The sequence below is a fragment of the Anser cygnoides genome, chromosome Z (assembly GCF_040182565.1).
Source record: "Anser cygnoides isolate HZ-2024a breed goose chromosome Z, Taihu_goose_T2T_genome, whole genome shotgun sequence".
NCBI lineage: Eukaryota > Metazoa > Chordata > Aves > Anseriformes > Anatidae > Anser > Anser cygnoides.
Genome location: NC_089912.1, coordinates 74070877 through 74098850, shown reverse-complemented (window position 1 = coordinate 74098850; position 27974 = coordinate 74070877). Strand labels below are relative to the sequence as shown.

Sequence of the window (27974 nt, the reverse complement as noted above, 5' to 3'; positions counted from 1 at the left end):
AAAGTGCTAAAGATCATTTCCACAATAAGCTATCTACCAATTACTGATCATATGTATTTATATATACATAGGTATCTTGGGTGTAGAGTGACATTTCGATATTTTAAAAATGCAAATCATTAGGGCAATAAGAAATTACATTTATAGCGTTAGTATCATTCTGTAGGAAGTAGTGAGATATTTCTGTCACCTGTTATCTGTGTTCACCAAAGGAGTATATAAACAGATAATTTTTTTTCATTTAATTATCACAAATTATGTGCACAATTTTGAAAATAAGAAACATCAGCAAAACATGCTTTCAAAGCATGTTCTCTTTCTCCTTCTCATTAGCTAATTTATCCCATATTCATCATCTCTGAAGAATCACATACAAAGGTGGACATGAGTCAGAACTTTTAAAACTTTTTTAGAGGAATAGTGGATACTTAGACTATTGAGGAATCATAATATTCAAGTAGCTTCAATTAGTTAAAAGAAGAAATCTCAAAAATGACCATGTAGGGAAAAATAACCATTTCAAATTTATCTGTTTTCTTGAATCATAGAATCATTAAGGTTGTAAAAGACCTCCACAATAGTCTGGTCCAATCAAGCTCTCTTAAATTTTGTCTACATTGCACGTGGTATTTAGTACTGAGGCATTGTAATTAGTCTGTTTTAATATGCAGTTTTTGATAAACAGTCAGGGCAATGCAGTCACCATGGCCCAGGCGTAATATGCCAAATAAGTGTTTTCTGCTTCAAATAATGCTGCTTTGGCTTTCCACAATGCTTTGAAGCTTGTGTTCAGCACAGGTTATGTTGGCAAAACACAATAAGGCCAAGTAAAGTCATGACAGTTACTCTGGTTTCCCAAGTGTTGGTAGATAGCAATTAGAGTCCTCATCTTGAGCTGGACTTTTAGGTTCCTGCCTTTACACCAGTTGTATACCTGTTTTCAATAATCAAATACCAGAAAACATTTAATTTTTATTTTATTTTATTATTATTATTTTTAATGTCATAGAGGTGGCTTATGTTTGCAGGAATATTTTAGTAGTCCTGGAAAGTATGTTCTCATACCCCATGAATATACCTAATATTTAGCACATAAGTATAAAATGTAGTGCAACACCTTCCAGCTGTTCCCAGAGATATTTAGGAGTCTTTTCTATAAAAGATAGTGGGCATATAGAAAAAAAAAAAAAAGTGTTTTTCTGTTTTCTGTGTGGTTCATAAAAGCTGATTCTCCAGTTCCAAAGCATTGCATTTGTCATAGTCTTAAGATATGTTGTGGGGGAAGGCTTCCATTTCTTGCATTATATACATTTGAGGAGTTAGTCAGTGAGGCTTCTCAGTGTGGCTTCTGCTGCTATAAACTCATAGAAATTTGAACTTCAATCTGCAAACCTGCAAACCAGAGAGGTTTACTACTTAGATTGTCACATGCTGACTCTTCATTGTCGTTCTCTATATAATAAATGAAAAAGAAACCAAGAATGGCTTTGTATTACAGGGAATATTGGCCCATATTCAATTAATAAATCTCATTAAGTACTTTATAATCAGCTTATTATTTTGCTTTTGTAAAGAACCAAAAGTCCACTTCTTTATGTAGTGAATAACAATTTCCCAGTTTTCTATTTAACTTAGGACCATTTGAGATAAAGACATTTAAACTATTTGAGATGAGAGATCTTATCTTTTTTTTGTTTCTTAGTTACACGAAGCATCTTTAGTTTATGTTGCTATAAAATGCTATATACTTGCAACTGAGTATTTGTCCATATGCATTCCAGCTAAATTTGTGTAAACAAAATCTTCATCCATCAGTATACATTACAGCAACATCTGTATCCTGTATGCTATCCCTGGGACAGTGGGAATCTGCTAATCATATAAAATGTCTAGTTTTCTCCTACCATCTGCACCTGGGAGACATAACTTCTATCTGAATTAGTTTTCATTTGGGTCTCTGCAATATAAATCACGTGGTTATCTTAAATTCTGAGAAAAGAAAGTAAGATGAGGGGTTGATTCTTACCACTTTTTACTTATGTGACAGGCAGTAGTTGCAAGACTTTAGTTCTTGTACTCAAATCCAAGTTACAAATATATCTGTTTTTGTTAGAATATTACTTGTTACTTCCTTATTGCTAGAAATCATTGTACAGGAGTATGCAATTACACAAGCACTTTTATGTACACCTGGCATATGATGTATTTGTGTACAAAAAGTAATTATGATGATAATTCCTGTCCTACTAAACAATAAAATATCATTCATAAAAATTTACTTGTATATGTAGGAGAATGGCATTGTACAGCTGGCTCATGTACATTGTACATGTGCTTTCTACAGACTCTGGGGGAGTTGTGGTCTGATTCTTAAAGCATCTGTTAAAGGCAATTGGATAATAACTTTGTTGTCAGTTTGCAGAAATTCACTCTATCAGATCTAGACTTTCATGGACGGGGGAAGAGGGATTACAGTTCCATGAACACAGGAAAAGATATTAATACTGGAAAGAAAAAGGAAGGCACTGCATAGCTACAACAGTTGTTTGGGGTGATTGGTAGAAGGGAGTCTTCCAAGAATGCTTGGGTTTGGATACAAACATCTCAATTTTATCAAAAAAAAAAAAAGTACCAGGAATTATAATATTTTGACTTAAACATCCCATTATGATTTAAACCTGTGTCGTGTTGAGAAAAACAATAATAAACAAGTTTTTAACAACAGTAAGGATTGGCTAGTATGACACTATATATGTATATCCTGGGGGTAGTCTGCTGCAAGGACATATATATATATGACGAGTTTTTTTTATCAAATACTCAGTGAATCAACAGAAAACAAATAAAAGTTGCATAAACTGTAAAAGCAAAGAAAGAGAAGAAGAAGATAGATTTGTGCCATATAGTTGGTTTGGGGATAACAGGAAATAGAGGAATATCTTTCTATTTTTTTAATTTTTAATCAGGAAAATGATTTTAAGTTTCAAGACAGGCATGATGGATAATAGGAACAAAGGTATGTAAATCTGAATTACTGTATCCGGTATGGAAGCAACCCTCAGACATTAATGCTATCAAGCTACAGGGATTGGATGGTTATTGTTCAAGAACCTTGAAAACTGGCACAGGCAATCTCAGTCTTGTAGTAAGGATTGTTAATAAGATTATAAAATCATAACTGGTGTAATAGTAATTGCATTACTTGTATTTAAAAAGACCGTAAATAATCTGGACAAGTACCATGGCCTTTTTCTTCTAGAATACCAGAATTACTAGCCACCAAAACATATAGAAAAGGACAAAAATGTCATGAAGTTCAATAATAAGAAGTGTAGAGTCTTGCACCTGAGGAGGAATGAGCTCAGGCACCAGGACATGCTGGGGGCCACCCAGCTGGAAAGCAGCTCTGCAGGAAAAGCAGCTAGGAGTCCTGGTGGATACCAAGTTGAACATGAGTCAGCAATGTGCCCTTGCTAAGAAAGCTAATGGTATTATTCTTGGTTGCATTACGCAAAGTATCACCAGCAGATCAAGAGAGGTGGTCTTCTCTCTCAGCACTGGTGAGGCCGTTGGTTAAGTACTGTGTCCAGCTCTGGGCTCCCCACAGCCAAGATAAACATGGACAAACTGGAAGGAGACTAATTGGGGGCCACCATGATGATGAAGGAACCGTAGCACCTCTGCTATTATGAGAGTCTGAGAGAGCTGGGACTGCTCAGCCTGGAGAAGAGGAGGCTTGATGGGATCTTATCAATGTCTGATAGTACCTGAAGGGAAAGTACAAAGAGGATGGAGACAGGCTTTTTTTCAGTGGAGCCCAGGACAAGAGGCAGTGGGCACAAATTGAAACACAGGAGGTTCCATCTGAACATCAGATGTCATATACAATGTCACTTAGGAAATAACCAGTTTAAATGGAATGCACAGGTGTCAATAAAACATCTTTAAGGCAGACGAAGAGCCAGTGAGAGAAGACAGTTTCTCAATACTACTAGAGTTCTAGGATTTCACTTAGTATTTTTATTCATGTTTCTGTTATGAATAATAGTCTTTAGGAGTGCACTAGTGACACTTTCATATGAGTCAGTGTTAGGAAACATCACTGTAGAGGAGAATCAGATTACAAGATCTTGGAGTAGTTAAGTAGGAGGGAATGTAATGCTTAGAAGTCTTAACTCCTCAAACTTTTTGAAACTATGGAAGAACATAGAAAGTCTATTGATATCTGAGAGTACAGGCTGACCAAATAGGAAAAGACAACTTCAGTGACTCAACAATACTTCTGTTCCTTTCACTACTGTTAACCTTTTTTGTGACATAACCTCAATATTGAAAAGATATGATTTTGCAGGCACTGAAGTTTTTTTGCATAACACTCTTAATGATGACTAACTCACAAACTGACAAAAATTATTTACTCATAAATAAAATTAAAAACAACAAAAACAAGGCAAATCAGTGCAAATAAAGAAGCCTTTCCTTCACTATTATACATTACCTGTTAAATATCTAACTTCATATTCTGATTTCAGAAATAAATTATATTAACGTGGTTAGTTTTATTTCCCCTAAAAGCTATATAAAAGTTTCTAATTTGACAGAAAGATGGAGGATATATTGTTTAATTTAAAAATACTGTATTGCAAAATTCAATAAGGTTTCTGGACAAATTTCAGTAATTTTAGAGCATAGCCTATATTTCTACTTACTTCAATTTCTTAAAAGCAGAAGACTTACAGCATGTCTGTTACCATCTCAACAGTAACAAGAAATCTATAACTCAAAGCTTTATGAAGTTTTATGAGATGATTGAAAAGGACAATGTAAATGTTCTAAAATATTGTCAATCATTAAATCATAAATTGAAATTTTCTTACTAAACTGTGTATTTGAGTGCATCAGAGAAGTATAGTTAATAGAAAAATAAGATATGTTAGTAGAAATGACATTTCAGAAAATGCATCAAAGTATTGTTACTTATTTTACATTTGTCCCATTGTATCACAGTCCCCCGTCCAAAAAAGAAAAAAGGTTATCTAGACAAGAAGCTGTCAGAAAAGAGTTGTACATCTAAGTAAGATTCCATAAAAATAGTCAATGAAGGATCCTTTGTTTCTTTTTGTAAGTCATATCTGAATTCATGCTGTTACCATTCTTTTGTAAAATGCTGTTGTGTTCAGAATATATATAATGCATGGCAATATAGAAAGAAGCCATCTTCACAAGACTAATAAACAAATTATTAGCAAATTAAGTGCAAGCATGTTGGAAAAACTCATTGTAGGCTGTCTTTTCTCAAAGTCCTGTAGAGAAGGTAAAGCTGATATGCATGGAGAATATCGAAACTTCTACTCTGTGTAGTAAAGACATTGTGATTAAAAAAACAACCAATCAAACAAACAAAACTTCAGTCTCAGTGAATATTTATGCACTTTTGTGTTGATATTCTTCAGTATCTGAAAAAAAATATATTTTCTCACTTAACGTTCTCAACAATCATTGAATACTAATGTCGACTTAATCACGTAAAGGACAGTGTACAAGTTTTCCCAGAAGTCATCAGTGCTGTTTTCCAATTAACCTGATTATGGACTGCTAGGAAGCCCTCTCCATTGTAGGCTCACATGCCATCTTTACACCATTTGCATTGTATCCAGGTTTGGGAAAAAATATATGAAAATGTAAACCAGATAAGTTTGTGAGCAAAGTAAATAAAGACAATTTTAGACTTGTTTATTAAATTGAAGATACATACTTACATTAAAAGAATTATTTTAAATCAAATGTTTGTTTCGTTTTAAGCTTCCTCACAGTATGAACATAATATCATATCATTTAGAACTAACTAGTACCAGTATTTACTGGAATCTCTGTTTTTCTTTTTTTTTTTTTTTGAAGTATGAATGAGTAAAGTTTTGTTCTACCTTGACATTCATGATTCAAGTACTCTGAACTATATATTCAATTTGAAATAGAGTACTGTTAAAATAATATACAAAAATCTTCATATTAGAGAATAGGTCATGATTATTCCCTGGAAATGTATTTGGCATGACTTCAATTCCTTACCACTGCAGAAAATTTTAAAAAATGTTATTTCTTCAGCATTTCAGTTTTACAGTTGTGAAAACAAATGCTTTTCTTAAGTAACTTCTGCAAACTGTTAGTGTGAATTTCAGTTTTACCTAATATTTTCACTAAGGTGAAATTTTAGAATTTTGGGCTACCTGATGCAGATTATTTCCTGTTTCACAGCAGATATACATCAAAACAGTTAATGCAGTGCCACTACATGCAAAGTTTCTATTTACATTAGTAGAATGATTTTTAAAGCATCTGAGCCCTTATGCAACAGGGAGGAGATGAGTCTGTGAGCATGACCATTGTCTAATCAATGGAGATAGGTTGCTACGCCAGACAGCTACAGTAATTTTTCCTCAAGGATCACTGACCTGTAACATCAAGGAGAGCAGGACTCTTAGTCTTCAAATGAGACAAGAAGGTAGTTAATGTATCAGAAGGACATTTTTTTTCCACACCACTCCATTTGTCCCAGTTTAAATCTATGCAACTTTAATCATTTGTTTAATCCCAGAATCATAGAATGTCCTGAGTTGGAAGGGACCGACAAGGATCATCAAGTCCAACTCCTTCCTCCACACAGAATCACCCCAAAATCAGACAATATCTCTGCAAGCATTGTCCAAATGCTTCTTGAGTTCTATCAGGCTTGGTGCTGTGACCACGGTTCTTGGGAGTCAGTTCCAGCGTGTGACCACCCTCTTGGTGAAGAACGTTCTCCAGATATGTAGATTGTAGGAAACAAATGGCATAGCAAAAGTTTAGCAAGAAGGGAAGTTTACCAAGAAAGATTCATAGCAACAATTATTTTTGCTATAACTGAACAATTAAGCAGATCTTATAATTTAGAATGACATTACCTGAAAAACTTCTCTTGCTTTAATTGGGAGGGGGGAGACTAAGGGAAAAAGAAAGAAAAAAAGAACAAAACACACAAGTGAATAAGTTAATAGAAAACATAAATTATAAAATATTAATTCTTCTAAGTTCTTGACCTGAAGATTCTTTGGATTTCAAAAAGAACTGAGGCTTGGATGGATAATGTTCTGCTGAAATTATATTACAGTTGAGCATATAATTTTTGGAACAAAAATACACTTGATAACTAAGCTCTCTTCCATCTTAAGGAATAGCCATAAGCTCTTAGCAATGTTACTTAATTTATGATTGTTGTTCAAATGTGAGCTACATGTTTTTTGAAGTTTTCTCTTTTAGTATTAATTTCAATGATATAATTATGGCTCTAAGTATGCTCTCAAGCCCCGAGGGCAAGTTATGTGGAGTAGGTTATAGACACATTGCATAGTACTCATTTAGATCTCCTCTGGGTACAGATACAATTTTCTCTATAATTTTTCAGTTCAAAGTATCTAAAATCATGTGAGGCTGTGTCAGAGCCCACCAGAACGGTGTTTTGATAGCATGACACCACAAATTCGTGTTGCTTGCCTTGTGATTTGTCATGAAGACACATGAAGACATTTGAGGGGGCAAGGCCCATATGGATGCAAGATCGGATAAGAAGAACAGAGACGTATAAACCTGCTGTTATCTGTACTGCTTGTAGCATACTTCTTCTAAAGAAGCACAGTTTTTTCTTTCTGACAAAATAGTTTACCTTATCCAAAAGAGGCTTCAATAAGGAGTTAATTTATATGCAGGGTGGATGGTACACAAAGCAGACAGGACAAAAAGCTTTTATTTGACTTGATGTACACTCACACAACACTTGTGTGCAAGTAAAAGTCTCTAGTAGTCTCCGTGTGGAGAGTAAGGAGTTTATCAGGCTTATCTGTTCATTCTGTTGAGGATTCTGAAGAGAGGAATTTGTGCCTCCAGTTTCTGTGCTATAATTATTGAAGATAACTCCTGTGGATCTTAAAATTTTTATGACTAAAGACCTATCACTTGGATGATTTCCTTTAACTGTGTGCAGTTGGGTACATACTTCTTACCACTTCATTAATTGAGTTGATTTTTTAATCTATATAGCTTCCATAGAGAATTTATAACCACTATAGGGATTCTATCACTTAAAATATAGGAATGAGCTCCAGGTATGGGGAATTGCTACCTCCATACTTTTTGTTCATGCATAGGTTTGACCATTTTGTCATTCAATCATAGAATGGCTTGGGTTGGAAAGGACTTCAAAGATCATCTAGTTTCAATCCCCCTGCCATAGGCAGGGACACCACCCACTAGATCAGGTTGCTCAGGGCCCCATCCAACTTGGTCTTGAACAACTCCAGGGATGGGGCATCCACAGCTTCTCTGGGAAACCTATGCCAGTGCTTCACCACACTCTGAGTGAAGAATTTCCTCCTAATCTATAAGCTAAATCTCCCCTATATTTAAAGCCTTTCCCCCTTGTCCTGTCATTATCTGACTGAGCAAAAAGTTGCTCTCTATCTTTTTTTATAAGTCCCCTTTGAGTACTGAAAGGATGCAGTGAAGTCACCCCGGAGCCTTCTCTTTCTTAGGCTGAACATCCCCAACTCTCTCAACCTCTCTTCGTAGGAGGGGTGCTCCAGCCCCTTGATCATCTTTGTGGCCCTCCTCTGGACCCGTTCTAGCAGATCAACATCCTTCTTGTGCTGGGGGCCCCAGACCTGGATGCAGCACTCCAGGTGGGGCCTCACAAGGGCAGAGCAGAGGGGGACAATCCCCTCCCTTGACCTGCTGGCCACCCCTCTGTTGATGCACCCCAGTATACAGTTGGCCTTCTGGGCTTCAAGCATACACTGACGGCTCATGTCAAACTTTTTACCTACCAGAACCCCAAGTCCTTCTCTGCGGGGCTGCTCTCAATGAGTTCTTATGCCAGTCTGTGCTCATGTCCAGGATTGCCCCGGCCCAGGTGCAGCACCTTTCACTTGGACTTTTTGAACCTCATTAGGTTCACATGGGCCCACTTCTCAAGATTTTCTAGGTTCCTTTAGATGGCATCCCTTCCTTCTGTTGTATCAACTGCACCACTCAGCTTGGTGTCATCTGCAAACACACAGAGGGTGCACTAGATCCCACTGTCTATGTCATTGTATTTTTATACTATTGCAGATGAAATCAGTATTAACATTTGAGACTTAATTTCAGTTTAGCTCTTCTGCTTTGAGTAATCTCTTAACCGGTTTTAAAAATGCATGCAAAATGTCATGTTTGTCTTTTTTTTTTTTTTTGCCTGAAAAGAATTTTCATATTTATGCACAGTATCAAATTATTCTTCCTGAAGGTTAAAATTAACCATCTGCACTGTATTTATGTTAGCAATATGTTTCTCACAGTAGCCCATATTACATACCTTGATCTTCATCTCAATGAGTCCTCCTTATCATTGATACAATATTACAGGGTACACAACCATTCCTTTCTTGGAGGGAATTTTGAGACTTCTTATACAATGCCAAGTTTGATATGTTTTTTGTTGTTGTTGACACTTGCCCACAATCTGCTGGCTGAACTCACCAGCTTATCTTGCATAGTCTCAAAAAAGTTGCCCTAGGTCATTGTCACTGGTTTATCAGTGACACTGATAACATTCTGTATACTATTATTTAGTGCTCTCTCTTCAGCATTTCTTTAATCATTAGCTTTACCTTCCTAGATGCATGTTTTGCCCTAATCACTATTGTATTGCCACCAAAATGTTTGACTTATTGATCTTTTGCCCTTTTGGAAAAACAAAACAAGACAACAACAAAAAATCTTTGTAAAAATATGTTGTAAGTTAAACTTATCTTTTTTCTTTTTCAGAAACCCCATCATCTTGGTCAGCATAGAAATGGTAGTTTTATATACCACTGTTGATATCATGCATGTTTCTTGTGACCTGTATGATATATATAATATTATTGTCTTTATTGATTTTATATTAAAAACCTGACACTGAGAGCATAGCAGTTCTTACCTCTTTTAGTGCTACTATTAGGACTAGAAATGTTTCAAGGTAAACTCTTCTAGTCTGTGAATGCATTTGCACATTTAAGAAGAGGTGAAGAAAATATGCTATAGAACTTCAATTTGACAGAACCAGATGTTAGCCCATTTTAAGTGAATTTTTTGCTATCACTGACAATTGAAAAGCAGAGTGTTGTGGGAGGAACACATATATGCAGAAACCAGAAAATGGAGATGCAGATAATCCTGCTTGGTTCCTTTAACCTCAAAGACTAGGATGGAAAGAAAGGTGTTCAATTCTGCACTGTTAATAGGCTGATTAAAAAGAAAATTTATTGGACACACTCTTCATGACTCTTTGTTTAGATCTTTCATTCAGTGGTAAGGAATACAAGCTTCCCAAGACCAGAAAGAGAGAGAGAAAAGAAGATAGATCGTCACTCTGTAGTCCAATGTGATCATTTCTCTGAAAATGAGAAATGCTGTAAGCCAGTTCATGCTATCAACATACTTTATCCATTACCTAATTAATTTCAGTGAAAAATTCTCAAAGAGACCTTGTAGAAGCGGCTAGAATCTGGGACTCCTCTCTCTCTCAGGGAAGAGTCAATATCAGTTGCAGACTCTTTTTTGTCTGTCTGTTTCTCTCCAGCTTCTTTCAGCTTAGCCTAGATTCAACATGAGTGGGGAAGATGCATTAGACCTTCATGTAGCCTAAATTCTAATGGTCAGAGCACTGTCCTTTTGACAGAACCAAGGGATCAGAGCAAAACCTGCTTTTGAAATGCCTTTTTTTTAATTTTTCTTTTTTTTTTTTAAACTTTATTTTTATTGAACTGAATTATACTTAAACTACTGTTTCAAGGAAGTAGGGGAAGCTGAGATGGAACTAACATACCCAAATGCTTATTTTTGTACATACCTAGTTAAAGAAAAAAAAAAAAAAGCCACTATGGTTAATGCAACCAAATGTTTTTAAATATTGCATTTTTTCAAACTGAACTGACTAGCAATCTATAGTTGGCCTGACCTAGAAGAATTTCACAAGTCAGCCTATCCTAGAAGCGTGGCAAAAATTCTTTACTGATTTAGGTCCCTGGTTTGAACTTACCCTTGCTCTGCAAGGCCCATATATCCTGTGTTCTACTTGGTTGGTGAGTTCTCTAACTGCTGTGCAATGCTCTATAGTAATTTTACATATGCTCACCCTCCTTCTGCAACTGTGCTTCTAAATGAAATTAGTTGAGTCAGTGGATATAATTTGTGCTGAACTTAATACTAGAGAAAACCAAATATATTGGTTTCCTCATGACAAAGATGCAGAATAGACTGTGAATTTCAAATGTGTTTAGTGGCAGGTTGGTGTTAAGAAGCTCTTTCTCAAGATAGTACAATTCATAAAGTAAGTCTAGCGTGGAAAATGTCAGCACCTAAGAATGATCAGGCAAGTGTGCAGTTAGGCAAGTACAATATGAAATAATAATGACAGTGCAGATTTGTGTAGCATTTGGCATACTTAATATTTCATAATAAGTGGTTCTAGCCTAGAGAAAGCCATAGACAACTGGATTAGTTAGATGTAATGTTTTGTTGTTGTTGTTGTTGTTTTATATAGATAGATTAATCACACAACCTTTCAGTTTTCACAGCTTTGTTTATACTCTTTTCAAATGCTTTTGGCATAAATTCCTAATGCCAGTTTGGGATTGGGGTGGTGGCAGTGGTGCTTTTTGCATAAAGTACAAACAGTTTACATGGTCTTTTAAAAAGTTATACCAAATGTCCTTACTGAACGTGGTTATAGACTTTGTTTTTAAGCTCTTAGTTAGAAAAGGCTAACTTTCATTCTTACTATTTGTAATTCACTGTATCTGTTTTCTGTCATGGCTATATTTAAATGAAAAAAATGAAAAACCAACCTTCTGCATGGAGCATCAGGACATAAACGTTGCTGGAATCCTTTTAAATTCTGAAATCTGTTGTATTTTGGTGCTCTAACTCCTCAAAGTACAGATGCTTGCAGTATACAGCAGTACAAGCTCACTTTTTGTTGCTGAATTAAAAGAAATAGCATTTTACTGCCAATGCGTTATCATATTCAAGAAGTTTAATATTTTATTCTTTCTACAGAATGGCATCAACTTTAACAGGACTAATTTGGGGAACTGTAGAACAGGGCCACAGCAGCAAAAGGACTGAGGTTAAGGAAATAGGATCTATGAAAATGTGCAGTGCAGTATCTTATCATGTTACTCGCAAGTCCACCCACACCCTAATCAAATACACACTTTTATCACAGCTTTTAATGTCATTGAAGTTGCAGCTGGCTTCCAAACTGCAGGATTTCCTGTCCAAAAGGGCAGGAGGTTATTCGAAGTTTAAAAAGCAGTGTAAACCTTGTTAAAAAAAAAAAAAGGAAAAAGGAAGAAAGAATGACAAGTGAACTGTATACGGCCTGGGCACATGAAGTGTAAAAGCCTTTCTTGAGATCTTGAATGTCAGCAGGGATCAGCGCAGGAAAGCTTATTTTCTCCGTGCACCACTGCCCGCTGCTTTCTGCCCTCGATCGCTGCATTCCCCTCGCTTGCGGCCGCAAGGAAAAGAGGTGGCTTTAAGGAAGGCTCCGGTGCTCTGCTCCCCGCACGGCCCCATCCTTCCCCGCTCCCTGCGTGGGTGGGAAGAGCCGCGCAGGACGGCGCTGTGCCGGGAGAACCCACCTAGAGGGCCCCCTTGACGCCAGCGCCGGCTCTGCCAGGCAGCCTGCCTTCACCGCAGCCCCAGCCCAGCCCCGCTGCGGGCGGGGTGCCGCCGAGCCCGCGAGTGTCCGGAGCGCCGAGCGGAGCGGGCGAGGACAGCGGGAGCCCGAGGGGTATGTTGGAAATCCTTGCCAGGAGCGAGGAAGAGCGAGCCTGTTGCCCGCGTTGCGTTTTGAGCGTAGGCACCGGCTCTCAAGCTTGGGCTTAATGAAGAAGCTTTCCCGAGGATGTTGTCAGAGCTTCAGGAGTGATAACTACTAGCTGGGAGCTGGACTGGGGGGGTGGGAAAAAATAAAAATAAAAACAAACGAAAGGACAGCAGAGAAAGAATTCTCAGACAACACGGGACTTAAGGCTGTGCTTTCGTTTTGCAACATAAAAAATGATGCACATGATTTTTATGTACAGTGTAACATCAAAAGAGAACTAGGTTCTGCAGTGCAAGAATCAATAGCTTAGTCATTTTACTTAAAGGGAGCAGACAGCCTTCTTATGGGGTTAGACAGCAAAAGCGAATTGGATCATGATGTGATCTTGTCTCATGATGGTCTCTAACTGTAGTCCTGTTCTATGGAGCAGAAAAAGCATACTTCCTTCCTTCTTTCTTAGATGAAGAAATAAACCCAGAGAATCAAATTCAGAAAGAAGTTTGGTTTTGTTGTACATGACTATTAAACACCATCCTGTTCCCTGGGCTTGTAATAAGGGAAAACTGCATTAGAGTGATCAGTGATGAATATGTGTCTAAGAAAGAAGAAAAAGCAATATTCCTTTCTGAACATGGCAAAGCAATCTGAAGTTACACATTTTCCTCTCACCACTGATTTGGCATGGATGACAAGAAGCTACCTTTTGACTAACCTTTTCCAACTGTACAGGATGCTGCATATGAAGATGCTTTAATTCGTATTAAAACAACTTGGATTTTTATCAAGGCAAACTGTTGGCATTGTCATACTGTTTCTGTATACTGATCAGTTTAATGTTTTTTAAGTAGCAAGTGAGGCATAAATGGATGGACACGTACCTAGAAAACCCTGTGACAAGTCTTTCTTCAGATCCCGGGAATTTTTATTTTTGTGGATTACAGTTACTCTTGCAATAATCCCTGCTGTTAACTGCTCGTGCAGTTGTTCTGGAATGCATCTATGAATACCATAACAGATAAAGCTGTCTGACAAGGAAAACACTAATGTTGGAAGATCTGTGAACATGATGCATGTGAATAATTTCCCCTTTAGGAGGCATTCATGGATATGGTGAGTAATCAATACACATTACAGATTGTTAAACTCAAAATGGTTGTTTGCAAAATACCATGGCAAGTACCAGATGCTGTGTTTTTTCCCACATTAATGTCAAATGAGGACTAACTGGGCTATGAGAATCTCACAGAGACAGTACTGCTGAAGTAATATGTTTGGCACTCCTTTGCCTGTACAGAAGAGACAAGTGATAAAAATGAAATTATTATGGTCATGCTTTCCTATATGATAAAAGCCTTTTGAGCAGGGAAGCATGTTTTCTTTCAGTATCAGAGGTACAGAAATACTTCTCATTTCTTTCTTAGCATTACTAGATGGAAATGATGAAGATGTATTTTCGTCCTTTCATATTGTATTGTTTGCCCTGGAGCTTATTTCTATACATTCAAGTGACCTGAAAACTGGAAAAAATGTTCATTCATATAATACAGTAATCTTCAATTCATTTGTCTGGTAGGTTTTCTAGTGTTTGGAAGACAGGCACATAGCATTAAAATCCCTTTATCATCATTAAAACATCTGTTTCCTTGCTAAACCACAGACATTTATAGTTCTTGCTCACTAAACAGTCTTTCTCTGTAACTTTCTTTGCAATAGAGTTGACTTATAAATTCTACCAGTTGTTGTTGCGTCATGTCATACTCTTTATGTTGGAATTTGTTTTCATTAGTGTTTAGTGAACATTACCTAATGCAAGAATACTTTTCTAGAAAACTTGTGCTCATTGGGTAAATATTGAGTCTTTTAATGGCAAACATAATTGTGGAAGCTCACTGGAGAAAATTTGCATTCAAGTTGTGACATTGGCTTCATGTGCATATATTTTTGAAAGATATGCCCCCAGCGTATGTTAGCCTCTGTATATGACTAATTTGCAGGAAGAATTTTCCCTGGGAAATATGTTAGCAGAGTTCTTAAGGCCAAATCCTTTTCATGACATTTTAAAGTTGTATTTAAGAGGAACAGTATAAAAATTGAGACCCTGGTGCCTGGCAGCACCAGTGCTGGCGTCAGCTGAGTGTCATTTGTCAGAGGCGCCGGCTCCTGCCCGCGGAGCCAATGGCAGGAGCCTGCAAGCAGACTGTCAGATTATGGGGGGGAGGGAGGGGGAAGGGGTGTGTGATGCTCTGGCTGCTCGTTTTCTCTTATTACTTTAATTTTAATAAATAATTGGTAGACTCACTTCCCTTTTGATGCATGTACTGTTTTTCATTACATTTTATTCCACCTAAGACCATTTTAGCTTACATAAAAAAACCTTTTATAGCCAACTTCTGGTCACCAAGGAAAATTAACAATGTGATCTTTAATATATTTAATCTTTCTGTCTTGGCAGTTTATTTAGCAAAATGTGTTGGAAAGGGTACTGGACTGCACACCTAACAGGAAGACAATTTCTTTTGTCTTCTAAGAATTTGGCCTACTTCTGTTTTTAATAACTTAGAGCAATAATTTGAAGAACATCTTAACCCCCAGGGTCCATCTTCTGTCTAAATGGTTTTAAACCAACATGAAGTCTGCAGTCTTTTGAAATGGATTTTGAGCAAACCAACTCTTTTATTTATCCTGTCTGAAATGTAGTTAGCTGTTTTCCCTGTGTGCTCCTTCCCCGCCCAATGCTGTTTGCCACAGAACATGTGGTCTTGTCTAGGCAAGACTGTGGCAGAAGTGTTTGCTGTGGCAATTAAATGAATTTAATTAGATGATCTGTGTTTAGTATTTTAAGTCAATGGAAACTGTACCATGCCTGTGTTTGTGTTTAGTGAATGCTATACCTTAACTTAGTACTGAAACATTTTTAGCCCACTCTTGTTCCTCAAGACTTGGAGAACTGGCAAATTTGCTTATTCATGCTACAGGAGGTTTGTAAGGAGCATTTGTGGGTAACAATTTTAAGCTGCCAGTCATAGTTTTGTTTTGTTTTTTAAATTCTGAACCTTCACAAATCTATGCTTTGCCTATCAGGTATGGCAACCGTTTCTTTTTTGAATTGCAATTGTCATGAAGAAGTAATTGTCATGAAGAAGTGTTCTTCTATATGTATATAACCTCACCTTATGCTACTTTCAGATGTCTGTCCATTAAAGGATGATAATAAAGATAAAGGAAATTATATATGTCATGGGACCCAATTAGTTTTGTGTTTAATACAAATATTACTTGATCGTCTTTTAATAATGCTTCCCCAGTGCTGATGCAACACATCAAAGCTGTTTTGTGGCCACCATCATGTACTTTATGATAATTTGTAATCTTCATCTGCATGCAGATTAATGTGTTTCAGAAGTAGAACTAATAATTTTCTGTACCTTAGAGATGTTGCTTTTTTAAGATATCTTCTATACCTGAGAGACATACACTATGCTGTCACGTGATAGTTCTCCTTGGAATAAGGGGGAGGAAGAGGGAGATAAAAAATAAACCCCTTTGAAATTTATTTTTTTATCAGTGTGTCATATGAGCCAAGGTGGTGGATGTGTTTCTGTGTGTTTGGTCCTCCAAATGGGTTTAGGAAAGAACAGCATAAAGCTGGTGGCCCTTAGAGCAGGGTTTAAATGTGAACCGAGAAGCTTTTGGAGGTATGGTGAGAACTCCAGTATCTGAACCGTCCTGGTAATAGAAAGGAACTGACTGCTATCCAAAACCAGCTATGAAATATACATGTACCCTGGCTATACAACTGGGATCAAAACTGTATGAGGCAGATAAGGGTAGCTATAATCTGAATGTACTTTAAAGGGCATAGAAATGAGAATGGAGTAGACAAAAAAGAGGTATTTTGTCAGAAGCTGTTTCAGGCATAGAAGCAAATATAAAACACATACAATTAAAGGGGTACAGTGGTTGGGGCAAGTGTCCCAGGTGAGGATAAAGCTAGTCTGAGTAACAGTAAGAAACATGACGATAGTAGAAGGAAGAATAAGATTTTATAACTAGTTACCACACTGCACACTGTATAACATAAATTATGTATTAACAGCATGCAGCTTACTGCCATTCACATTGAAAACAATTTTAGAAACATTTACTGCTGAATTGTATAACCTAGCTTTCCTTTCCATTACATTTATCTGCCTTTTTGATGCCAAACCAAATAAAGATAAACATTGTATTCGATTTTGGCTTGCCTAATTGAGTAAACAAATATTGCACATGCCTTTTAGTTTTACCATAGGAAAAATAGAATTGAAAAACCTCTATTAAAGAACATCTTTTAAGTTGATAAAGGTTTGAAATTAGTACACAGGTGAACACAACTTTTCCGAATAAAAAAATGCAACCTATGAATCCATCCTTTTATGCCAACTTTCATGCTAATAAGATTGAATGAAATTTAACTTGCTTACCAAGGCAGTGATTAAGAGAAAAATAATATATCATTTCTTGGTTCCTTTTTAATCCTGCTATATATACTTGGTTTGATCCTTATTGTTCTGTATGGTTCATCCAAGGCAAAATGAGACGAGTGCATCTCATTTCATGCTATTGTTTGTTTTAGATTAATTTTTTTGACTAACCAGTTTTTTGAAAATCACCTTAGTAAATCCCTGAATGAATGCAATTGTTACTATGATTCTGTCTTCTTTTGTTCCCAGAATTTGAAAGTAATGATACTAAATTGTTTGTTTATACATTTTATAGAAACCCACATGGATTTTGGCCAGCCAAAATGGTTTGACTTTCCATTATTACACAGGTTCTTCCATTTTGTGAGAACAGGACAATCTGTAATTGTGAAGAAAACTGATGGAAATGAAGATCTCAATCCTAATGCATGAACTTTTGGTACATCCTTAGGATGTTGAGTCACCAAAGCTCACTAAATAATCATTGGGAACTGAGTCTGAACAATGCTCTGTCAAAGAGTTAGGACTCTTTTCTTCTAACCCAAACCAGAATGAAATGTTTCATATTTTCTTATATGTTTGTTATAGAACATTCTGTTTAGTGCAAAAAAGAAAGTTTCTTTCTGAACTGCTTTTCACTGCAGTATTTTACTATATTTTAGTATTTTAGACTTAAGACATTAACATAAAAACTTCAGAGGAATATAACAATTCTTCCCTTGGAAATCTGGATTTGACACTGAAGCTCGAAGGGGAAGAAAAAACATGATTTGTTAAACTAAGAAGAAAGCTTCCTGAGATGAAAAAAAGTTTGTTTAATCCTCTATGACCAGTAGGTTTTCACAGTACTGCTAAGTATGAAAGGTCACCTTATTCCATGTTTTCTTATGCTCAATAACAGGTGTTGCTTTGCTTCAGGCATTGTTGAAGTTTATTGCTCCAGTTAGGATGAGTTTAGTAAGGTCTGTATACTGAATGAAACAAAGAGTTTTATTTTAAGACATCTGTTGCCTTTTCCTTCATATTTCTAACAACTTAGCTGACCAGTAGCACCCAAACAGTGTTTAATATGCTGAGCTGCAGTGAAGAGATGAAAATATTTTTACCATTTGGAACTAGGGCAAGGATTTATTTTTCTATAATTCTTATTAGCCAAGCTTTCACTTTCTGTAAGGCAGCCATGCAAAAAAATGAAAGTGCTCCTGAGATACCACTAGTCACCTAAGCCTGACAATGCTCCTGATGGATAGGCTAGATCTGTATCTATCTGTATCTGTATATATAAATTACATCCCTTACCACTGAAGTGCTCTGTAGTCTTCAACGCAATAGTTACGGCACTTTTGCAAATAAAATTTATATGCAGGAATGAAAATGTAACCTTATGAACTAATACAAACGGTGGGGTGGCTCACTTTGGGACTTTTGGTCCTAGACAGATTAGTATCCTGTTGGGATTTTAATCTGCTATTCTAGAGTCATTTAACTTTTTTTTTTGTTTTTAATGACTAGTGTATTCATCTTCTTTATAGTACTGCAAGTGATTCAAACTCAAATTTTGCCCCTTGAAATTTAGAATTTCCAATATGAAAGGAGGAAAGTGGAATGACAATTTTTAGCTCACAGTAGAATCCTACTGTGGACTCTGCCAAAGCCTACCTTTTGCTCTTCCATCCTCAGTTTATGATCAATGAAGTTATTTCATACCTTTGTCATTTGGATGTACTGCCTGGTTTGTTTTGTTAATTTGGACTGAAAACGCTTTAAAACACTGTGTCTTGACAGGATTAGGTAGAGCACAGTAGGTTTCTACTGCTATTTTTGTTCTGGAATGTGATTATACATTTATATATATATGCACTTCTACATATATATTTGTAGATATACATATATATTTATATATAATATAACCATCTGTGTATGTATGTTGCTCTAAGTAGTGGTAAAGTAGTTTGTTATAACACCGTAACAATTTTGTGCATATGTGTGAAAATTATCAGAAAGCATAATGGGCACATTCTGAATTGTTTCCATTTTTTCATGGTCTCCCCTGGATATACTGAATGTGCTTTTTTTTATATACTGTAATGACTGGGTAGTTAACAGACAACATTTTGCAGTAGGTCACACCCATCTTTTTTAACCAGTCATTTTCAGGCTAAGTTAGTCAAATTGTTCCTTGAAGGATCTTACAATCTTTCAGAAAGTCTTCTTTTCTCTGTACATAATCCTGATTTATATCTTCTCGAATTGTAGCCTTCTTGTTAGCTTAAGTCACCACAGTAGAAAGTAATTTAAGCTTTTTTTCCTCATAAAACACCCTGTTGATTGTTTATGCAATTCCTTTACAGTCTCTTCACTTGTGCCTGCTTACAAAGAGCCACCTTCTGTTTTTCTTTAGGAAGAATTAATCTCTACCTGTACTTTGACTCAGCAAAAAATACCTTACATCACTACTTTTTAAACTATGGTAATAATGAAGAAAAAAATGATTATTATATTAAATATGTTGATTATATATTGTGTATTACTTACATTTCATTTAAGTAAATTTCTGGATTCTTATATTGTTTCTAAATTCTTTGATCTGTGTTAAGAGGGAATGTTTTTTAATTCACAGATGCAGTCACTTCAGGATGGGAATTTGGCTTCTATTGGGAAAAGAAATTACAGTTTTAAGCATTCTGGTAAATTAGCAGGTTTACTTGAGATCCACATACTTGGCATTTGGAGACAACCAAAGCCTTGTCCATTCAGATTTACTGTTTTAGTTCAACATGTTATATGGGAGCAGGGAGAAGAGGAGAGTAGAGAGTGGGAAGAGAAGAAACACTAAAAGCTAATGATTACAAAATTGAAGAAGGTTGGTCAACAAATATAATTTATGACTCATTATTCTTTAATCTCATTAAAATATAAATAGCTAGGTTTCACTTGTACACTATGCAAATGACATTTTTTACGTTAATACTAATTGGATTTCAGTATTGTATGCTGAAACCTGAACAGAATACATGATGCTTAATACTTTTATATGACTGGATTAACTCTTTGATAACAGCAGAACACTTTAAGATAGTTTTTATGTTAACCTGAAAAGAGATGAGAATATTTCCAGTAAAAGCTATTGGTTGGTAGCTGTTAACAAATGGAATAATTTTTCATGTCCATGAGGTTGACAAAATGAAGTGTGCAAAAAACAAAATTTCAGAGGAGTAGACGTAATCAGCCCCAACATCTGAAAAAAAACAAATGAACTACTTTGCTTAGGAAATAGAAAACTATTTTTAAGTGTCCAAACCATTTCCATTACAACACATGGAAATATTAACAGAAGAAAGGTTTGTATATTTCTCTACTAGTTTTAAAGGTGGCTAAGTTGATATTTCTACATTACCTTGGCAATTTATTGCTATTTTTAAATATTAGAAGGGAAAACTGGTATGAAGATTAGTATTTTGCCGTATTTAGGCAGCAATCCTCTTTCTATTGAGAACAGATTAAAAGATTTGTTGGGATATTAATGATATTCAAACACTGGAAAGGTATAGGATACAAAGTATTCCTGAGTCTCAAATTCTGTTGTTCAAAGGGAACTGTCTTTTTTTCATTTGTTTACTTAGCTTAGTTCACCTCTCAAAAGGAGGGTCTCTTTTCCTCCTATATTCTAACTTCGAATTTTACTGTATGATAATATTCAGTAACTTTACGGAAAACATGTAGAAGGTTTCATTTTTTTTCTGAAGTAGCATGGCTTCCTATTCTCAATTGTCTGAGGGAATTTAAACTATATTATTTCATATTGTCTCCTTTTAATTTGGTTACTTTGATATGACAGATGACAGCTTGTCCCCTTCAGGAAAACAGATGATTTTTATTGAGATGAAAAGAGGTGACTCTAACTCTTACCCTCCTTCCATCTGCAATGAAATGTAGCTAATGATTCCATAATTCTTATATAGTTATTGTCAAATTCTTAATTTCAGCCATCAACAAATGGTCTTTGATCTTAAATGCAGACACATTTTTATACTGTCAGTAGCTAAGGAGTAAAAGTTACCTACGCTTATCATATGGACGTAACTCTAACATGTTGTGATCTTTACAAGTTGTTGGGTTTGACGCAACAGTTACTTGCTGAAATTCCAAGGTCAGTTCTATGCCTTGAGAATAATCATACAATCTTTGGATCATTTTAAGGAAAAAGATAATTTGTGTTGTGTCCTAAAATCATAAAATTTTGTACTGCATTACTTTAATGAGTCTTATTTCACACTATTATGGGATTTATTTCTCTTTGATAATTTATTGGAATAGATATTAAAGAATGAGTTCTTTAACCATCAGTTTTTTTAAGATTGATTAGTTTTCTGGTGATGCTGGTATACCTTGTGTTATTCAAAAGGAATTTAAAGTTTTCAGAGTTTAATTACCTTTAAACTGAAACCAATTATGACACAAATTCAAAGCTGGACAAGAACTTCGTGGTGAAATAGCCTTGCTGTTTAGAGTTGGTAGAACCATCAATGAAAGTTCACATACTCCTGTGATATGTATGTTTAAGTAATAGGGAAGACATTTCAAAAACTGGTTTTGCTTGCCTGTGTATCTAGCTGTATTCACCATAGGCAGCTAATGATTTCAAAGAACTGAGTAAATTTTAGTTACCAAATGATTAATGGTGGTGATATTTTCATTTAGTTTGTCTCAATACTTGAGACATTAACAGTAACAGGTTAACCATGTTTCTTACTATGGTGTTATTTTAAAGGGAAAATTTAAACAGGTGTATCTAGACTTCAGCTATAGTTATGGTAGTGACCAATTATTGGCCAACTGAACATTTTCTTAAGATGTCTCTTTATGCATCTTAGACCATTTGTGATTTTTTTTTCCCCGTGTGTGTGTGTGTGTGTGTGTGTGCATTGTTTCAGCCCTTCTGAATTTCTTGCCAGTTATCTAATTTTGTGAGACAGTAGTTCTCTTGACTGTACTCTAACTCAGAGATCTTGAAGGGGAGCATAGGTGAAGGTTACCAATTAACAAATACCTCATCTTTCCTTATTCCCGTTTGGGATTTTGATCAGAAGTGGCTCTGGAACGTTCTTCAGGATAAAAGTACATCAGTGACTGCAGTTCTCCTCAAAGAATTTCCAAGCCCTTTAGATAATTGCCATGCAAAATGTTCATCACCTCCTACAGGGAGTAAGTAGACTGCAGCAGACTGACCTGTCCAATGAAAGTATAATAACCCTAACAACCCCCCAGAGAAGGAAAGTTGTTAAGGACCTCTGATCTTTCCTCGCTTTCTAATCCAACAGTATTTGGAATATCCAGCCTACAAATACTGAAATCATCCTCTCCAAAATTAGGCAAATTTTAATATGGGGATTAGTTTGTGATATGTGGCCATAATTATTTGCTAGGAAGGTCTGTCTGGATAACAGGGCATTTAAGGTGCTGTGTTGGTTATCTACATAATAAACATCTTCAAATTTTAACTGCTGGGATGCTTAAATTATTACAGCATATGTTGGTGATCTGTCTGATAGTTTCTTTAACATGAACGGAGTCTCAAGACACAGTATAATCCTCACAGCCTGGTCATATTTCCTTCTCTAGGATTGCGTTTTGCAAGTAGATGTGGTTTGTGGCAAAGTAACTGCCACTGGGAATACCAGTCACAAAAAGGTATGCATGCTGATCTGCAGCTGAGCTAATGTATGGCTATTTATGGCAGCCAAGCAGGAATCAGAGATTAAGTCATAATAGGGTAGGGATTGTACCAGCTAGAGGCTCACTCACTTGTTCCATGAAGTGGAAGAAGGATTTTACAGAAGATGATTTAGAGCACTGCTTATCGTCTGCAAAGTGAATATGAATAAAAGTTTTAAGAGTTTTGCTTAATACACATTTTTGAACCATTGGTTCAGACAATTCTACAATAAGATTGGATACCTAGGCCCTTATGTTCATTATACAGTGTCAAAAAAAATGTTTCTTTTTCTTTTTTTTTTCTTTTTTTTTTTCTGAGAGGTGAAATGAATGCACTTCCTGAAATAGAATACATGCCAATGCACCAACATACTTTTAATTTCAGGATTTACTTTTAGATCTGTATTTAGAGGAGATCTGACCAGGCAGGTGGTAGTGTCTGAAAACAAAAAAATGAACAAACAAAACCCTAGGGAAAATAAAGATATATTAATTTCACGATATTCAAATTTTCTCTTTCCATCAGTCATTCAAATGTTTAACCTCTAAACTCCCTCAGCTTCCCCCAACATTACTACTCAACTCCTTATGCAGTACTTTTGATAAAGATTTAGACTTGAAAAGTATAAATACCTAAGCATACTTGGGACTGTGAGTTTAAGTTAATTGCTTTCCTGAAAGGCCATTTGCCATCTATGTGTTCACAGGTATTTCACTCATTATCAGTCGAGGGAACAGAGGCAGAATGCTGGACAGGAAGAAGTGCTTTGGGACTTGCATTGGAATATATATATTTATACGAGATTTCCCCCCTCAAAATACAACAAAATAAAACCAACCAACCAACCAAACCCCAGTGTTGGTAAGAAAGTGCCTTCAGATTGTGCTCTTGCTGAGGGAAGGATTTATGTGTTTTGGCTATTCTGCTCCTTTATGGTTGCAACTGGCAAAGCCCTTGCAGAAATCCCCATCAGCTCAATGCTTGTTGCTATCTGTACCCTTGAAATAAGGATGTGCAGGACTGTCAGTGTACAGAGGGTGGTGACTAGGCTTCACATTCTTAGTGCAACAACTTTCTGTTGAAATTCATGTTTACTGTGAAACTAAAGTCAGTGAACTCTGTTGCATATTTACAGGTGTAGAAACAGTGAAGCTGAAATGTCATCCATGCTGTCATCAGGACAGAAATACAGATAGAATGGAATTTGGAATTTGTGGTGATAATGAATGAATATTTATATAAACCATAGATTTTCCTATTCTGAGTATTTACAAAGTTTCATGCAGATCTTAAGTGCTTAAACTGCCTATGAACTCTTGAAGAGAGTTATATATAAAATGTCAGGCTAGTTCAGTTATGCTATTCTTTTCCATTATCAATAGCATAGATAACAGCAAGGATTTGGAAAGCATGAGAAAACCTTTAAAACCTCATCAGGTCATCAAATACCATAATTTTCTTGTTGAAAATGTACTCAGTATTTTAATTGTCAGTTACAGAAAGCACAGAATCATATCATTTATAAGTATGCCTAAATTTATGAGGAAAAAAATGTTTGTTTGAATGTGCATTAGTTCTTGCTTTCATGAACATACGCTGAGGACATCAGTGTTGTTGGAATGAGATTTTATTAGTAATAGTGACTGCTACAGGTTTTAAGAGATACATCATTTCATAGAATCACAAAATCATAGAATGGTTTGGGTTGGAAAGGAGCTTGAAGATCACCCAGTTCCAACCCCCCTGCCATGGGCAGGGACACCTCCCACCAGACCAGGTTGCCCAGAGCCCCATCCAGCCTGGCCTGGAGCACTTCCAGGGATGGGGCATCCACAGCTTCTCTGGGCAATCTGTGCCAGTGCCTCACCACTTAGGAGTAAAGAATTTCTTCTGAATAGCGAATCTAAACCTATCCTCATTTAGTTTAAAGCCATTCCCCTGTGTCCTATTACTATACTCCCTGACAAAGAGTTCTCCCCTCAGCTTTCCTGTAGGTCCCCTTTAGGTACTGGAAGGCCGCAATGAGGTCTCCCTGGAGCCTTCTCTTCTCCAGTCTGAGCAGCCCCAGCTCCCTCAGCCTGTCTTCATAGGAGAGATGCTCCAGCCCCTTGATCATCCTCGTGGCCCTTTTCTGGACTGTCTAGCATGTCCATGTTCTTCTCGTGCTGGGGTCCCCACAGCTGAACACAGGAAAAAATTTATGATACCAAAAGAGACTTTGATGTCCTGTACTATTATCCATGTAAATTTTGCACTATTATTAATATATTTAGGGGATACTTTGAATTAAGATTTTCTTGCATGTCTAGAAAAATAACAAAGATATTTCGTGTAGCTTTCTGAGTTTCTTGTGGGATCATACATGAAAAGTACGTATAGAATTTTTGAAGCAAGAATCAAGGGTTTTTATGTGTGGACTTTTGTGAATTGATGTAATTGCGTTTTCTGGGGAAAAATATTTGATTTTGTTGATTTTTTTTCTGTTTACATAAGAAGACAGGACAAGGAAATAAATGAAAAAACATTTTTTTTTTCCCCTCCCCTGGGGATTACAGCGTGTTTAGCAATGTATTTGTTTCTGCATAAAGGTTTTCAGCTACAGAACATAACATAAACATTTCTTATGTATTGTGAAATTAAATGGAAAACAGCAGAGAGTTGTATTCTAGATACATACCTGCAGTGGTGGGAGATGGTAGGCTGCAGATTTTGTAAGGATTCTTGTTTAAATAAATAAATGAGTAGTAAAGTTATTCTTGATAAAGATGTGCTTCAGATGGTAAGAGAATGCCATGCTTGTCAATCCCTTATCATTGAAGAGCAAGTTAAAACATATCTGCCAGCGTTGCTGCCAGGCAGCCACAGTTACATCAGATATTCTAATATTTCTGTGATGGAGCTGTGTTGGCACAATACAACAAATCAATGGGTTTTAATTGTCCACTAGGATCTCTAGGCTGGGAATCAGAGTACTCCTAAACTCTATCAGACAAAAGAGGCTCTGGAACAGCCTTCCAATAGCATACTGGAGGAAAGTATGAAAGTAATCAATTGTTGCATGCTAAAATTAACTGTGAGAAGAGTTGTATGATTTGAAGCCTATAACAGCAGGGGAGTTGATTGCATCACCCAGAATGTTCCTTCTGATTTCAAATTTCTTTCTGGTGAATGAATTCACTTAATGACATTTTTTGTCTCTCCAGAAGTTTAAATGATGTTTGTGTTTCCTTCTGAAAGAACTCCAAGTGATATTATGTGGTGTCTGCTATATTTATAAAAACAAAGTAGTAACCTTTCATTTCTGAGGACTAAACTGTGGCAGGGATCTAATAACAGGGATCTAATAAAATTGCTTTAGTGGAACAACTGATAACTTTCAAGTAATTCCTGTATTGTATCTGTAGTATAAACACTAAGTAAATTGTGTAAATGTGAAGTATATTTTATATTATCTTTGATACCCATATAGGTTATCTTTCTATTTTCATTATTAATATTGTCGTTTGAATATGTGGCTTCAGTCAATATAAGTAGCAAATTTGGCTTAAATTGCATGGATAGTTTCAACTGTTAAAATGGTGATGCATAGGAGGAGGTAGCTCTATGTTGGAGCAGTCTACCAAGATCAAACAGGAGTTTAGGGTTTTGATGGCACCCTCTTCTACCAGAACAAGAGCAGAATCTTCTATTTAAGTTTTCCACCATTCCTGTATAGTGCCCTAAACACTAGGCTATGGTGTAATCTAATGTGGCTGTCTTTCTGTCCTTTTCTCTGAATTGCTAAATTGTATGTAGAATACACCCATCTTAGTTGTTCTGTATCATGGTGAATAGGGCAAACAAAGGAAGGAATTAAATATAGATCCCATTGTCTCTTGAGCAAGCTGTTTAATAAATTATGCTGCTCTTAGCAGCAGCTTCTTTTCTCAATAGGTTTTTCATCTTGGTGAGAAAAATAGTTTTAAAATAATTTATGAATAATCCAAATTGATTTTTACTTTTTTTTAAAATTAGATAGCTGAATCAAAAATCTAGTTACTTCAGCAGTTTTATTTGCAAATTTCCTTCCACTTTTCCATGTCACATTATAATATAATCTGTTAATACACAGGACTAATATTTAATTTGGTTAAAAAAAGTGTGACACAATCCAGCGAAATTGCATTATAAAATGGAATATAACTTTGTTAGCCTTCAGTTTAACTATGCTGACTATGTACTTCAAATATTTCCAACCTGATCTGTCATGAAATATCTATATAAAATAGTCTGAATATAATAATCTATTAAATGTAATTTAAAGTATACAATGTGCTTAATATCTCTGCATCACAGATCTAATAAAATTATAATTTCAGTTCAAGAATTTCTGTATTGTTACTGCAAGCCTAGACAAAATACATCTGTCTCTGAATTTTGTGTTTTCTAATATTTTCTATTAAACTAAGAAATCAAAAGAAATATAGTAGGCTTTTTTGCTAACATTCTAAGTAGATACTACCAGCTTGAATATCTTCCACTGAAAGACTAATTTTCTCTTTTATTATTCATGGCATATTTGGGTGAAATTTTATATCACTTTAGTTTCTTTGTGCGTATCTGTCAGAAGCAGTAGTATAATATCTCAATTATGGTGACAGGAATGCAGGATTCTTCTATCTCATTCATTTATATAAATAGTTTCTATTTTGATTTAGGTAGTGTATTTGGCAGTATCTCAGAATGTTTCTTGCTTATCCTCACTACAGACAAAGGATAGATTGACATTTTAAAAGATGTGTATTCAACAACTTCCATATAACTTTCCCAAGCACATAATCTGTGTCCTATATAAGAAAGGCTCTTTTATTTTTGTTTGTTTGTTTGTTTGTTTTGTTGTTTGTTTGTTTTTAATATATATATCTTCTGTAAT

General features: G+C 35.8%; 1 protein-coding gene across 4 annotated transcripts in view; it reads left to right on the top strand.

Annotated features, from left to right (window-relative positions):
• PDE4D (phosphodiesterase 4D) overlaps window positions 1–27974 on the top strand; it is a 562124-nt gene that overhangs the window by 243463 nt on the left and 290687 nt on the right. The window contains exon 1 of one of the 4 annotated variants that reach the window (XM_013180535.3): window positions 11942–13993. The exons of the other annotated variants lie outside the window; for them this stretch is intronic. Within the exon in view, the coding sequence (XP_013035989.1) occupies window positions 13947–13993 (47 nt within the window). The 5' untranslated portion in view covers window positions 11942–13946. Of the gene's footprint in view, window positions 1–11941; window positions 13994–27974 lie in introns of those variants that run through there. 4 annotated transcript variants of the gene reach the window in all.